This window comes from Haliotis rufescens, unplaced genomic scaffold (genome assembly GCF_023055435.1).
Source record: "Haliotis rufescens isolate VD_foot unplaced genomic scaffold, xgHalRufe1.0.p SCAF_3, whole genome shotgun sequence".
NCBI lineage: Eukaryota > Metazoa > Mollusca > Gastropoda > Lepetellida > Haliotidae > Haliotis > Haliotis rufescens.
In genome coordinates, this window is record NW_025964001.1 from 29,577,510 (window position 1) to 29,593,479 (window position 15,970).

Here is a 15,970-nt window from a genome sequence, read left to right on the forward strand (position 1 = left end):
GTGGTCAAATACACTGAAGATTTAGATTACAGATTTACACCTCTTCCCTCTTAAACTTGAGGGGGCACGGGTGGCCCAGACGTCTAAGGCGCCGCGATTCGCTGTGCAGAGTTGCGTCCCTTGGACACGCCAGAAACCTATGATTGTGGGTTCGAATCCCGGTTCGCCCCGATTATGTTTCTAGGTTTGTCAGCACCATACCCGTGCTCGTGGGTTTCACCGAAGTGGTAAACGTCTGAGACCTGCATCACTTCGGGCTCTCCTCCCACATTAAGCTGACACGCCGTGATATAACTGGAATACTGTTAAAAGCGGCGTTAAACCCAACTCACTCACTCTTAAACTTGAAGAAAGAACTGTCTGGCAAATTGGCAAGCATATTGCAAGGGGGGTTCCAGCATTTCTAAAAGTGAGCGGTTACAGTAACAAAATCCTCTCTCAGTGGGGGTGGGGGTGGGGGTGGGGGTCGACGTGGGGTAGTTTGTCTACAACATTCTAAACTTGGTCCGAACCCCCAGATCTCCCCTCTGGATCCGCTTAATGTAAATGACGCGATGACGTAATTTCTGCTGTGGAGGACTTTTTACACTAACAGGATGAAGACATGATAGAATTGTATGGTCTCTGATCGGAGTAAGCCTGAAATGAAATTGGTCTGTATTTTTATTCCGAATAGTATCTTCCATTTGATTTTTTAAAAGTTAATTATACAAGGATATGTTTATGTGGCGAGTCCTTCTTACAAGCATGTGTTTTCTTCTTCGTCTTTTTATAGAGACCATATAATAGATACTCTCTGGTCTATGAAAAACGACACAATAAACATGTTATTCGCCGAATCGTACTTTCGCTTTCTCAAAACGAATTATTTGAATTATTTACACTTTCAAGACGGCAAGTGTAGGTGGTAAATGGACGTCATCTTTAAATAATATCCCGATACTCAAGTGAGCCTACACGTTACTAGACAGCAGCCGAGTCTCTCTCGAGCTATACACGATGTGTTACATGACGCGCCCGTGGCTACATCGAAAATAGGTGACACCCGGAAGTTCGCTTTCATTACATATGGCGGACAAACCTAACATTCGCAACGGCAGTAAGTGGCTCAGGCAGGGATTTTATCACTGACGAGTACATTCAAGGGGTGTGATTACTTTTGCATCTGTTAAAGTAGCTAAACGAACTAAAACCCAAGATCGATGCATAATTTACAAATCACAGATCGCTTGTGGACTCCTTTGCCTTCTACGTGCCAGCTAGCATGGCGTATGGCTAGGCCAGATATTACAGATTATTTACAATCTCTATATGTCCCAGGGTTCAAAGTTATTGTGTGGACAGGCTATTGACAAACATATGTCATCATTATACATACACACACATGTTAGTATGCAGAATAATAGCTCGGGCACATTTTCGGTCCTTTGTGTTTTGGTAAAAATAGTGCAGGCATTTCTTCTGTAAACTTCAGTCCACCTAGATTCTCTCTATGTGTAATCCACTATTAACCGCTAAATTACTGCCTTTTTTTTTTTACTGACATCGGCGGTAACCTACAAGCTGTTGTACCGCTGTACATTAAGCGGATGTAAAACTGTTTTCTATCGTCAAGCGTCAGTTATGCCTTGCAATATATCGGATTTATTTGTTTTCTTTCAGCACTATATACATGCGACGTTAATACCAAGACACAGATATGAAACGACGACTCCCCAAAAGCAAAAAAGCTGGTTCGTGTCTATTAATCCCAATTTACGATTATCAATTACTGTTCACAAATATATCCTGACGATAGTTATCTGAGGCGCCGCAACTGTGCAGAGTTGCGCCCCCTAGCCTGGCTAGCTTGGTGTCGCTGGTAGATCTAGTGTTCGAATCTTCGATTCACCCGGCTACGATATCCAAAGTTTGTCAGCATGATGATAGATATGTTATTATACCCCCGTTTACGAAGCGTTCCGTTCGTCCGTCCTTCCGTCCGAGCTTTTGTACGGCCCATAACTTTTTAACCATGCACCCTAGCTTCACCAAACTTTCTACACACATTAACCACAATGAGTACTTGTGCCTTTTGCTAGTTTGAAGATTCTGAATTTTTTAATTTCCATGGAAACATTAGGAACTTAAACTTTTAGGGTGGGTGTTTTGTACGGCCTATATCTTTTTAACTATACACCCTAGCTTCACCAAACTTTCTACCCACATTAACCACAACGAGTACTTGTGCGTTTTGCTAGTTTGAAGATTCTGAATTTTTTTATTTTTGCCGTTTCCATGGAATCATGGTGAACATGGTGAAACATAAATTTTGGATGGAGTTTTTGTAAGATCCATGTTTACAATATTATGTATCCTAGCTTCAGCAAACTTGCTACATTAACGGCTATGATTGTTTTTTATCTTTTATAACATTCTGAAAGTTTTGTCTTTTGCTGTTTTCTTGGAAACTTTATGGAATTTAGAAATTTTGATGACTGGTTTTGTATAGCTAATATATTTTCAAAAATTGTTTCCACACATGTAGATCATCATAAGTATCTGTGCTTTGTGACAGTTTGAATTTATTAATTCTTTACCATATCTGTTAAGGCTAAATGGAAATTATTAATTTATTGATTTTCTTATATAATAGTGTTCCATTTTTTATGTGTTCTTATATCAACAATTTTTGGTCCTTTTGATAATTCTTCTTATGTAACTCCTCAATCAATTTTTTCTTCAAAGGTGTTCATGGTGATCTACTTCCTCGTAGTGAACACTGGTAACATGGGAGATTGGGGGGGGGGGGGGCAATTGTCACTGGGAACTCAATCTTAGTTTTTAAAACATTGAAGTTAAAATCTTTAATTAACAAACTATTTACTATGTGTTGTTGACCAGCGGGGATAACGGGGGTATGTGAGCTTTGCTCACTTCTTTCTTGTTTTTACTGTTTTCTGTGGACTTAAACCGAACTCATTTATTCACAGGTCGCATTTCATGGTCGCAGTTAATTATTAGGCCTATGTGGATTAATAATAATATACTTGACAGAGCTCGTGAAACCTCCCAAGACAAAAAAGACGGAGCCCCTCCTGACGGGAGAGGTACTCCAAGACACACTGGGAAAGAAATGGCGACTGGCATCTGTGCTGGCTGAAGGCCACGTGGGACCTATATACGCAGGTAGTTACTCGCTGAAATTTATCCCATGCTTTTGTTTAAGAATTTAAATCTTTTCTGCATGTTTAATTTGATCTGAAAACCATACTGATTTCACAGCAACATCTGGTAAAAATACATACATGAGCTCGGAACAATTGAGCCAGTGAACTTGAAAGATAATAGAACTCAGATGTCATCCCAGCGTGGATTGTTTTACACAACAGCCCCAATGCATGCAATAAGTCTGTTCGTGACCTGGTTGGTCGTGTCATCGTACCCCAACGGCAGAGGTCGTTTTTCATGCCGTCAGCCACTTGTGTTCCTGATCTAGATCTGCTTATTTACAGGCTGTCTTAATATAATGTAATGTGAACTGCCCCGCAAAAGAAAATATGCAGTTTATACATCATAAAATACCTACTTCACTCTGCTCATTAGTGTGTAGTCTGACATTGGGCCCGTGTTTTTTGACGTTATGGACACGTCACCTGTTGTGAGATACTCATTGATGTGATGCAGGAAATATCGCCGATAATACCCGTATTAAATACATCACCATCGAATAACAATTTGTTTTATTTTTTGCCACCATCAAACATGGGTGTGAACTTTCTTTTGCCCAGCGTCATTTACTTGATTTAACAGTATATGAACAGTATATCGTGATTTGTATTTTTTTTGCAGTCGAAATTAATTTGAAGCCCCGATCTCAGATGTATTATATTTATAATGCGATCACATTCTTTTCTCAGCAACATCAGATGCTGCTGGGTCAGACGCGGAAGAAGACGTCGTGAAAATAGTGAGATGTTTAAAATTTACCATTTTACAGTAGCTATAAAAATGTTGTTTTCTTTCCTTAAGTACGAAGATAGTTTTGTGTAATACACTAAATATGTCCTCAGGAACATTCCCAGGAATGTCCGTAATATAGTGTTACCATGGCAATTCGACGGTGTAGGCGTCTTAAACCAGCAGTTGGTGTCGTTTAAACACTTTATGCTGATGGTGCATATTTGTTGATTCAAGATGTGGTTGGTGTGTGTTATATAATTCACAATTATTGCTTGACATATACATTCTTAAGATCGGCTGTGGGCTGCTAGTCCAAACATTAGGCCAAAATATTTTAGTTATATGATTCTCATCATGCATATACATATAAACATGTATATGTTGTATATTTCAAGATGAATAGAAGTAATATTAAGTCTGGCAAGCTTGAATGACAAGTGAGTGAATTTAATTTTACATGCATGAATAATGCACAATGTACAACTCTCTTATTCGAACTTAAGTGAGGTGGTGGGGTAGTCTAGTAGTTAAAGCATTCGCTCGTCACCGAAGACCTGTGTTCGAACTTCACATGGGTACAATGTGTGAAGGCAATTTCTGGTGTCCCCCGCCGTGATACTGCTGGAATATTGCTAAAAGCGGTGTAAAACCATACTCACTCACACCCTTGAACTTAGACATGGCCCCAAATATTATCTGAAGCGGTGGCACCCCATGTTATATATATTTGCATATGATTCATATATCAGTGACAACCATATTTTCAGATCCTGCATTTAACCAAATGGTTTTTTAGATATTAATCTCAACGATTTAAAATTTCTGGACATTGTGTCTTCAAATTTATGTTGATCTATACATTGCCTTGTTCTATGAAGCTCTACATGTGGTTCAGTCTCATCGTGTTTGGGTGTTATCTTCAATCACGCGAGATGAACAGATTCAGCGTTTCTTCGTATCAAATATTTCTCAATTTGATGCTGTTTCGAAATAATATAATCGTGATACACATCGTATAGTGTGTATGGTATAGCGTATTGTGCTACGTATCAATAGAGTACAAAATATGTCGTGATACGCATTGTATAGTGTACAAAATATGTCGTGATACGCATCGTATAGTGTACGCAATATCTTGATACGCATTGTATGGTGTACATATTATGTCGTGATATGCATCGTATTGTGTACACAATATCATGATACGCATCATATAGAGTACAAAATATGCCGGAATAAGCCTCGTATATAGAGTACAAAATATGCCGTGATACGCCTCGTATATAGAGTACAAAATATGCCGCGATACGCATCGTATAGTGTACAAAATATATTTCGTGATACGCATCGTAAAGTGTACAAAATATGTCGTGATACGCATCGTATTGTGTACACAATATCTTGATACGCATCGTATTGTGTACAAAATATCGTGATACGCATCGTATAGTGTACACAATATCTTGATAGGCATCGTAAAGTGTACAAAATATGTCGTGATACGTATCGAACTAGTGTACAAAATATGTCGTGATATGCATCGAACTAGTGTACAAAATATGTCTTGTTACGCATGGAAAAGTGTACAAAACATGTCGTGATACGCATCGAACTAGTGTACAAAACATGTCGTGATACGCATCGAACTAGTGTACAAAACTTGTCGTGATATGCATCGAACTAGTGTACAAAACATGTCGTGATACGCATCGAACAAGTGTACAAAACATGTCGTGATACACATCGAAAAGTGTACAAAACATGTCGTGATAGGTATCGAACTAGTGTACAAAACATGTCGTGATACACATCGAAAAGTGTACAAAACATGTCGTGATACGCATCGTATAGTGTACACAATATCTTGATAGGCATCGTAAAGTGTACAAAACATGTCGTGATACGTATCGAACTAGTGTACAAAATATGTCGTGATAGGTATCGAACTAGTGTACAAAATATGTCGTGATATGCCTAGTATAGTTTCCGAAATATGTCATGATACGCATCGCATGGTGTACAAAATGTGTTGTTATTCGCATCATATAGTGTACAAATATGTGGCAATACGCATCGAACTAGTGTACAAAACATGTCGTGATACGTATCGAACTAGTGTACAAAACATGTCGTGATAGGTATCGAACTATTGTACAAAATATGTCGTGATATGCCTGGTATAGTTTCCGAAATATGTCATGATACGCATCGCATGGTGTACAAAATGTGTTGTTATTCGCATCATATAGTGTACAAATATGTGGCAATACGCACCATATAGTGTACACAATATCGTGATACGCATTAATCGGCATTTAACTTACACTCTCGTCAAATTTAAACTGGATATGTAAGAAAATGTATTAGCAGCGGTTATAGCAATACTTGTTAACGAACTCCTGATCGCGACATTAACAAAAAAATGAATGTTTCAGAAACCGCGTATAAGTTTAACAAGAGGGCACGCAAGCATGCATTGCCTTGTAACATTATGTAGCAAGCATTTGTGACATTGTGACATTGTCTGTTTTTCAGGAAAATAAAACTAGTGGCCACCTGTTCAATGAACACGTCGTTTACCAGGGGATGGGTGTTGCCAAGATAGGTCAGTAGACATAGTTATTCCTTCAGTAAACAGTTGAACCTTGTTAAACAGTAAGGATAATTATCTTTCAGGGTTGATGAAATATTAACTTTTCTCTATCAATGACCTGAAGATGATCCTTGAATACACAATATATATATAATCACAAATCAGTTGACAAAGTAAACGTTTAGGACGTTCAGTAAAACCTTCTTAACTTAACTAGCAGCTATAATGTCAGTGTTCGAGTGATGACATGATAATTGAGGCATGGACGCATGTTTCAGGTTCACAATAAACGAAGTGATGCTGTGAGCTAGATGACTCTGACTAGTGCACGATCTATAAAACAAAAGAACGTTGTATCAGCTAAGTTACATTTGTGTGGACCCGTGAAGATCCGGGTTAGAATAGGTCTTCAGCAACCCATGCTTGCTTCAAAAGGCGACTATGCTTGTCGTAAGAGGCGACTAACGGGATCGGGTGGTCAGACTGGCTGACTTGGTTGATGCATGTCATCGTATACCATGCTCATGATGTCAATTACTGAATGGTCTGGTCCAGGCTCGATTATTTACAGACCGGCGTCATATAGCTGGAATATTGTTGAGTGCGGCGTTAAACAACAAACAAACGTGTGTGTGTGTGTGTGTGTGTGTGTGTGTGTGTGTGTGTGTGTTGTGTACAGTTATATGGTTGTCGATATTACAGCGAAGAAGTGGACTAAGGACAGGGATCTGACCCACCTCGGAATCCCTGTTCCCCGGGGGCACGGGACGCATAGCTACGAGGGTGAGGCTTACAGGTTTCTGGTGTTGCCGCGGCTTGGGACTGACCTTGGCACGATCCTGGGGACAGGTCGGATGCTGGCGTTGAAGGACGTATCGGACATGGCCGTAGCTCTGGTACAATATACAATACCTTTAGACACACTTCCCCCCATCCTTCAGGGATTACTAAAGATCCGGGGTAGAATAGGTCTTCAGCAACTTATGGTTGCTGTAAAAGGCGACTATGTTTTTCTTAAGAGGCGACTAACGGGATCGGGTGGTCAGACTCACTGACTTGGTTGATACATGTCATCGTATCCCAATCGCGTATAAAGATGTATAATGATTCAAATTTGTGTTTGACTAACCCTTACCTGTCCTCACAAAGTCAACCTTGGAACACTCTCAGTACCCCTAAGGTTTATTTACCATACTACATCCCAATCCCTGTGTTAGTGCAATTTGTAGCTCTATCTTGGGCATGACGTCATAAAACCGTGGGTACTTGTTCCAATTACGTTTTATGCGTCATTAATTTTGTGACTCTGGCAGCAGACCGGCCTGTGTTTCAAATTTATGGGACCAGGATGCATCCAGGTTTTTTGTTTCTTGCAACGAAGTTTTTGTGTCAACATGCATCTGGTTCAAGCAACCAAGTTTCTTAACGCGAGCCCTATTGAATATATCCTCGGTACATCACGCCTGACGTAAAGACTAATACAATGGGGATCGGGTGGTTGGACAATGAAACTGTTTCACTATGCCCCTATGCCGTGGGTCGTTGCGCTCGTGCCTGATGCAGACTCCATTATTACAGGTCCATGTGGAATATTGTTGACAGCAGCGTTATACAGCACTATTTGACTCACAGACCATTATGCCACGTACAGCATACTAGTCATATTCTCCCCTGACTTTGACTTAGTCGGCTGTTGGGACAGGCATGGGGATTTCCCTCGCCATATATGTACACGTATATCGTAGGGTGAAAGTGCTCGACAAAACAAGTAGATTTCAAAGTTGTTAGGGAGCATTTGGTTCTATTTGTGTCCTTGATCTGTTTGGGCTTTCCTTCCACGTCACGCGGACTCGCTGGGGTAGCTATTTCTGTTCAAAGCTGCAATAAATCAAAATTACTCTGCAGTGAAATACATCTCACTGCAGATGTATGTTGTCAATATTGACAACTTTAGATATATTACACAAATTTAAATTCAACATTCGAAGTCAAAATGAGACATACCCTCCTTAAATTATCTTCAATAAACACAATAACTCATCTTCCTCATCCCCGCTTTCTGTAGATCGACTGTCTAGAGTTCGTCCACGAACATGACTACGTGCACGGTGACATCAATCCTGCCAACATCATCGTCGACGACAGCAAAGGAGACTCTGACAAACAGAAAACGGTAATTGTAAAGTTCCATCAATGAACAACTAACAGCCGTGTGCTGTACTCATAATCAACATGTAGGGTGTGTCGTTGCAGATCTGATCTATAATGTTTATAATCTCTTTATAAATGCCACTCTTGTATGCAGTGCGGGTTATAGATACATTTGTGTATACGTGTGATCTCGAGAACAAGTTTCTTAAGGTAAACTGGGACTTAATTACGTAAATGGAAGACGAGTGGTAGTACTCTATTTAAGAAATAAACGACGAATGTAAGTTGTTTATAGTACAATAAAACACTGCAGGGAGAATACACCACGAGGGACGCAGCTAGCTACGCGATAAATCGCAAAGAACAAAGAAGAACGAAGCGTGCTTTTATTTCACGATAAAACATTGTTCTATTATGTCATTTCTTGAGATTCGAACATGCGCTCGCAACTTGATGACGTCGTAAACTAGAGGACGTTATGTTTGAGAGGGAAGTGTCTATAGTGAGTTGTTCCCCATAGATGTAGCTGGGCAACGTAGATATACGCAATGACCAAAGGATCGGACCCAAAGTGGGAGAAATATAACAATCGGTATTGGGAGAAAAGGTGCAGATACTCGATGTGAAAGTTGTGAGAATATCCAGGAAGTTCCAAACTCTACCCGTTGTTCATAATATGGACCTGTTTCGACATTGCCGAGGTCGGATTTGCATTCAGGGAGTCATCGTTATTTAAATACGGGTAAATACTTTTAAAGGTAGAACTGTTTATCAACATCCTTAAAGAGGCTGCACGTATTGCTGATATCTCATGTAAGAAATAAGCGACTCGTAATCGACTATCCCAGGACAGAATCATTCTTAGAGTGAAATGGGGAGTGATTTAACCCTGTCACACCTGCATTGCCGAGATCGGATTAGGTTCAGAGAGTCCTAATTATTAATTACGTGTAATTATTTTTAAAGTTTGTAAATTCTGCTAACATCCTTAAAGAGGCTATATATAATGACTATATCGCTTTTAAGGAAGAAAGGACTCTTGGTCGTTGTTTATCGTAAACTAAGACCCGTGAAGATCCGTAGATAGAAAAGGTCTTCAGCAACCCATGCTTGTCGTAAAAGGCGACTATGCTTGTCGTAAGAGGCGACTAACAGGATCTGGTGGACAGGCTCCCTGACTTGGTTGATGCATGTCATCGTATCCCAATTGCGTAGATCGATGCTCAAATCAATCACTGGATTGTCTGGTCCAGACACGATTATTTACAGACCGCCGTCATATAGCTGGAATATTGCTGACTGCGGCGTTAAACAACAAACAAACAAACAAGTCGTTTTCATATAACTCTACTATTGCTGGGTTATCATAAACCACAGTCACATCCGACTAGTAGTCAATTTAACATAATATGAGAATGAACGTTGCCAGTACTGCTTGTCGTCCCCAGGTGCACCTTGTGGACTACGGCCTGGCCAAGAAGTATAGGGTAGGCGGCAAGCATAAGCCGTACGAGGAAAGCAAGTTCCTACCTGACTGCCCCACCTTGTACATGAGCACTGATGCCCACAGGGGAGCCGGTAAGCTGGGACTAAGCTGTATATAATCATCCCCGTGAAACTCCGCGTTAGAATTAGTCTACAGCAACCTTTGTCGTAAGAGGCGACTAAGGGGATTGGGTGGTCACGCTGGTTGACTTGGTTAATGCATGTCATCGTATCCAAAATGCGTAGATCGACGCTCACAAAATCGATCACTGGATTGTATGGTCCTGACTCGATTATTTACAGACCGCCGTCATGTTGCTTGGTGCGGCGTTGGACAACAAACAAACTGTCCAATGGGTCAATGCATAGAAGTGACGATTTAAGTCATATTATGCGTCCAAATTGAAAGTTCAAACTATGTTGATGAACAAGAGTCATTTTATCGTTCCACCCCGATTATTCATGATAAACTATATGCACTTCCCTGGATGATCAATTAAGGATGCATAAATTTCATATTTACACATTATTAATTCCATGCTGTCCGATGTATCTTGAATAATACGAAGATACCAATAAAATGTATACTTATTGTTTATCGATCTGTTGATATCACGTCTCAAACCTTTAGAGCGTTTGTTCTGGATACAATATATAAACTGACTACAGTTGGCGTTAGCCCCGAACCATTTTTCTGGTATTAATGTGTCCAGGCAATCTGCGGCTACAACTCGTGCAGTCATCAAGTTGTCCCCGGCCGCGTCATACCAAAAGATGTCTCGGAGTCCACATGTTAAGTCTGAGTGTGGTATCTAGGTTAAACTGGCATATCTCAGTAAGCTATCACTATAAAACCAGCATAAGTCCGGACTTTTCCATAAATACTCTAAGTCTCGTGGAAGGTTCGCGACGTACGTCGTTCATCCACTTAGGACATTTGTAATAACTCATATCTCGTTGGTTATTCTCTAAATATATCACGAAACTGTTTTCCCTGACAACACTGATCCCTGCTGTATCCATTGATCTGTGAACAGCCCAGTCACGACGTGGCGACCTGGAGATGTTGGGCTACTGTCTGCTGCAGTGGCTGTGTGGCAGATTACCTTGGGAGGACAAACTCTCAGACAAAAACTACGTCAGAGATTCTAAGATAAAGTAAGATATCTACATATAATTTCATTTTAAGATGCATATTCATAGATACTGCTACACCCATATTGTTTTGAAATGTTAAAGATCATGTATGAAAAATGACCATGACTTCACTGCTTAACCGATAAGTTTGTTTAATTGTTGTTTAACGTCGCACTAAGCAATATTCCAGCTATATGATGGCAGTCTGTAAATAGTCGAGTCTGGACCAGACACTCCAATAATTGACATAATGAGCATCGATCAACGCAAATGGGATACGATGACATGCATCAACCAAGTCAGCGAGCCTGACCACACGATCCCGTTAGTCGCCTCTAACGACAAGCATAGTCGTCTCTTACTACAAGCATGGATTGTTTAAGACCTGTTCTACCCCCGATCTTCACGGGTCAGGTTTCTATGTACAACATGGTGCTCTTACATTTGATTTACTGCTGAAACGTACATCCATATGTTGGATTTATTACTGTTATATATACTCTTGTATTGGTTTCAGGTACAAAGAGGACATCACTTCAAACGTACACTCGGACACACTTTCATCGATGGATGACTCACAGGAAAGAGGTACAAACTGTTATGGTGCTTCAGTACATATGTGATACTCACATTGGCTTGTAAACTAAAAATGAGCAGCACTTTCGGTGTCATAGTACTTCACCGCCAAATTAGCGCAAGATATATGGTCACTACCGTTGTCATGGTAGTACATAAAAGGATAGTACTATGACACCCACCGGTGAAGATCTGGGATAGAATAGGTTTTCAGCAACCCATGCTGGCCGTAAAAGGTGACTATGCTTGACGTAAGAGGCGACTAGTGGGATCCGGTGGTCAGGCTCGCTGACTTGGTTGATGCATGTTATCGTATCCCAATCGCGTAGACCGATGATCATGACGTCATTCACAAGACTGTCTGGTCCAGGCTCGACTATTTACAGACCGCCGTCATATAGCTGGAATATTGCTGAGTGCGGCGTTAAACAACAAACAAACTATGACACCGATAGTGACCATGGATCTTGCTGTTTTGGGTTACAAGCCTCTGATTGGACTAAATCCCCATCGTCAGGTGGCTCACTGAGGTTGTGTTGGCGGCGTACCTCCGCTGGTTGCGGGCTGGAATCTCTTATTCACCTTTGATTGTTGTCTCAGTACTGTGCAGGCTGTAAACATCTACGACCAGTATCACTTTGTGGTTGGTTTATTATTGTAAAGCGGTCTGAAGTACAACATCGATCTCGCGACAACGTCAATGCCATCATCACCTTACTATTGACAATACACCAATAGTTTGGAGTTTTATGCTGCCGTTGTCAGTTTGACAGCTATATAACGGCGCCCTGAAATTAATCGTGTCTGGGCGAGGCACTCCGACCTGCAGATACCGTGTCTGGGCGAGGCATGCCGACCTGCAGATACCGTGTCTGGGCGAGGCATGCCGACCTGCAGATACCGTGTCTGGGCGAGGCATGCCGACCTGCAGATACCGTGTCTGGGCGTGGCATACCGACCTGCAGATACCGTGTCTGGGCGATGCATACCGACTTTGGTCGATATTCAAGGGTTATTGTTAGACCGAATTTAGGATTTAAACCCACGCTCATCGGACCCTGATAGGGAAATGTTGCAAGGTAATGGTTTGTTTTTTGTTCCAGTGGTGTTGTCGTCCTACTTCCAATGTGTATCTGGTCTTGACTATGAGGAGGAGCCCAAGTACGACACTCTGAAGAAACTTCTACAGGATGGTCTGACTGAGCCAAGGAAACAGATGACGACAGCTCCTTCTCCAAAATTGAAGGGCTCTAAAGTCCGACACACAGACTCGGAACCTCCAGACGTTCCCGATAAAACTAAACCACGTGCAGGCGTGAAAACAACCAAGGCTGGTAAAAGCAAAGCTGCCGGCGCTGCCGAATCAAAGGAAGCGCAGGTCGCCGGCCCTGTAATAAGTTCAAACGTGAAATCTCCAAGGAAAGTTTCCCTTGTTACGAGTAAAACGAATCCTAAAATGACAGAGACCGTTAGTAAACCCGTTGTCAAAAGTGGAAGGGGTAGGGGTGACACAGGTGAAAAATCTAACACGTCTAAACCTTTTCCACAAGATGGCGTGAAAAAGAGGCTCCCCACGACGATTACGTTGAATGTTGGAGGTACAGAGTATGTGACATCTTTGATGACCCTTGACAAGTTCCCGTCCAGACTGGCCTTTATTGCTAGGGAAGCTGCAGAGCATCAAGACATCCCTTTCATTGATCGTGATCCGACATTATTCCCTTACATTCTTAACTTCCTGCGCGACGACGGGCAGACGACTCTCCCAGAGACCGAACAGGACCTGAGGAAACTGCGTCAGGAAGCTCACTACTTTGGCCTTACAAGATTGACAGACAAGCTCGACAGTCTTTTATTTGGTCCCTACAGGAATATTAGACATTGAAGTATTAGTATACATGTTCCACACACACACACACACACACACACACACACACACACACACACACACACACCTCTTCCACGGATACATCACCCAGTTTTTGTGAAGTTATTGCCACGCTCGGAGAAACAATGAATCCTGATTATACTGCTCAGCTTTCCATTCCCTAGGGATACTTCAATATTTCATACAACATTGATGTTAATCTTGATGTTAGCGGGGCGGTCTGGTAGCCTGGTGGTTAAAGCGTTCGCTCGTCACGCCGAAGACCCGGGTTCGAATCCCGACATGGGTGCAATGTCTGGTGTCCCCCGCCGTGATATTGCTGGAATATTGCTAGAAGCGGCGAAAACACATACTCACTCACTCACTTGATGTTAGCGTGCCCAATGAAATCGTCCGGATTAGCGAATCCTGTTTCCGGTATATTGTTATTGTATATTGTCCATGTAAGTGTTACCAGCAGCTATCGGAGGAAAAGGGTATCATTTGAAAAGGTAGATGATACATGTTGGAGACCGCCTCCGTGGTCTAGTGGTAAAGCGTCCGCCGGGAGAGCGGAAATTTCGGGGTTTCGATCCCCGGCCACGTCATACCAAAAGACGTTAAAAGATGGTACTTGTTGTTACCCTGTCTTGCGCTCGGCATTAAGGGGCAAAAACAAGGACTTGTCGGCTCGGAGTCAGTACACTGTGTCTGAGTGGGGTCATGTTAAACTGCGGCATGGTATCTCAGTGGGCTAGCACTATAAATCGGCATCAGTCCTGACTAGTACAAGCAGCCACACACACAGAGACACACACGTGCATGCACGTCGCTATATAAGTGCAATAATCTTGGACGCGACCTTAACCCCCATTTTATCTCACCTGATACATGTTGGAAATATGTTGTTGGTCATCATCAAGGTCATCAACATCATCATCATCATCCTGAACTACAGTAACATCTTCATTTTTAACACAAACTCATGAATCACAGCTCTGCGTGTTGACGGCCTGGCTCTCTTCTTATTTAATTTTTTAACCTCTTGTCCTGCTACTGCTTATTCTGTTGCCATGTATTTGCCCTCTGAAATATTATTTTTTGTATCGGATATTGTTTTCATGTTGCTGTATTACATATGATTGATGCAAATCTCATAGATTATGATCAACATAGTACGAGCAGAATTCCCTTTGCCGTGAAACCTAACTGTTCTTCGTGTTCCATGTTTTTATTGACTCCTTGTTCACGGATTTTCAATAAATTTTACGAAAATCTTAATTCTCGTTGATTCATCTTACAAGTGCAGTGTACTCTAGTGTAATTGATTCGTGAACCCCTCCATTTTGGGAGCAGGTCCATCTGCTTGCGAACACTGGTGAAGTAGATGCGTATTTGAGTGAATTAGTTTGGGTTTTATAATAAAACACGCCTGAACTCTCTTGGTCCAACCCGTCTGCCCAAGGCAAGAGCGTCCACTAGTCTATTTATCAAAGTCAAGTTTCCAGAAGCTAAAGGCTTGTGTAAAAAAACGCTTGCCTCGGGAAGATGGGTCTAACCGACATGCCCACTAATTCGCCGATCCCCCCCCCCAAAAAAAAATACATGGGAATTTCTTCTCAGAATATGAAAAGCAATGGGTTTTGTCATCCCACCTACCAGAAATAACGTCAATGTGAAAAATCCTCATTTACTGTCGCTATCAATATAAATGAATTGTTTCAAATACAATAAACTAAAACCTGCATAAAAGGAAAATCTTTTAAAAACATTTCCAAAAAAACAATGAATAATGACGAAAACATTTGAAATTATGTTTTTGACCTACGAACCAAAAACAAACAGTCTGGTCTTCGGGGTATTTCTCAGTCCCTGATATCAGTGATAATATCATGACGACCATTAATGAAGGGTCAAGCGGGAATGCGTTTTTTGAAAATGTTGTGTGCGCTTAAATTTTGTAAAATAAATAGAAATAACTGTAGTCACAATTTGTGTTTGTTTTAGTCAATTAATTGTCATATTTGTATGATTTTTGTACGACAATATGATAAGTATGCCTACGCTCCAAAACGTGGGTTGCGCAATCCGACCCTATGTGCAGCCTAACATATTTTATGATTCGTAATTTCGTACATTATCCCGAATTTAATAACTGCATATCTAATTATGACATGTTTTATTGTAAATGTAGGACTACATGTACAGTTGTCTTAATA

At 41.2% G+C, this 15,970-nt stretch overlaps 1 protein-coding gene across 3 annotated transcripts; it reads left to right on the forward strand.

Moving 5' to 3' along the window:
- Positions 1 to 534: 534 nt before the first annotated feature.
- LOC124145468 (serine/threonine-protein kinase VRK1-like) lies at positions 535 to 15,032 on the forward strand. 3 transcript variants are annotated; one of them, XM_046515259.2, is made up of 11 exons: positions 535 to 653; positions 1,663 to 1,733; positions 3,037 to 3,168; positions 3,900 to 3,949; positions 6,478 to 6,547; positions 7,238 to 7,431; positions 8,601 to 8,708; positions 10,135 to 10,264; positions 11,209 to 11,329; positions 11,826 to 11,896; positions 12,988 to 15,032. In XM_046515259.2, the coding sequence occupies exons 2-11, from the start codon at positions 1,700 to 1,702 to the stop codon at positions 13,767 to 13,769; spliced, it is 1,692 nt and encodes a 563-aa protein (XP_046371215.2). In that variant the 5' UTR covers positions 535 to 653; positions 1,663 to 1,699; the 3' UTR covers positions 13,770 to 15,032. The 3 variants fall into 3 exon arrangements, with proteins under 3 accessions (XP_046371215.2, XP_046371208.2, XP_046371200.2); XM_046515252.2 differs by lacking the exon at positions 535 to 653 and adding an exon at positions 869 to 1,147; XM_046515244.2 differs by lacking the exon at positions 535 to 653 and adding an exon at positions 869 to 1,099.
- Positions 15,033 to 15,970: the final 938 nt, after the last annotated feature.

Bases quoted from the DNA above. Each gene is read 5' to 3' on its own strand.
- LOC124145468 (XM_046515259.2), top strand. From the start codon at position 1,700: ATGAAACGACGACTCCCCAAAAGCAAAAAAGCTG. The intron at 3,169-3,899 runs GTAGTTACTCGC...TTCTTTTCTCAG, and splicing joins CGTGGGACCTATATACGCAG to CAACATCAGATGCTGCTGGG. The intron at 6,548-7,237 runs GTCAGTAGACAT...TCGATATTACAG, and splicing joins GATGGGTGTTGCCAAGATAG to CGAAGAAGTGGACTAAGGAC.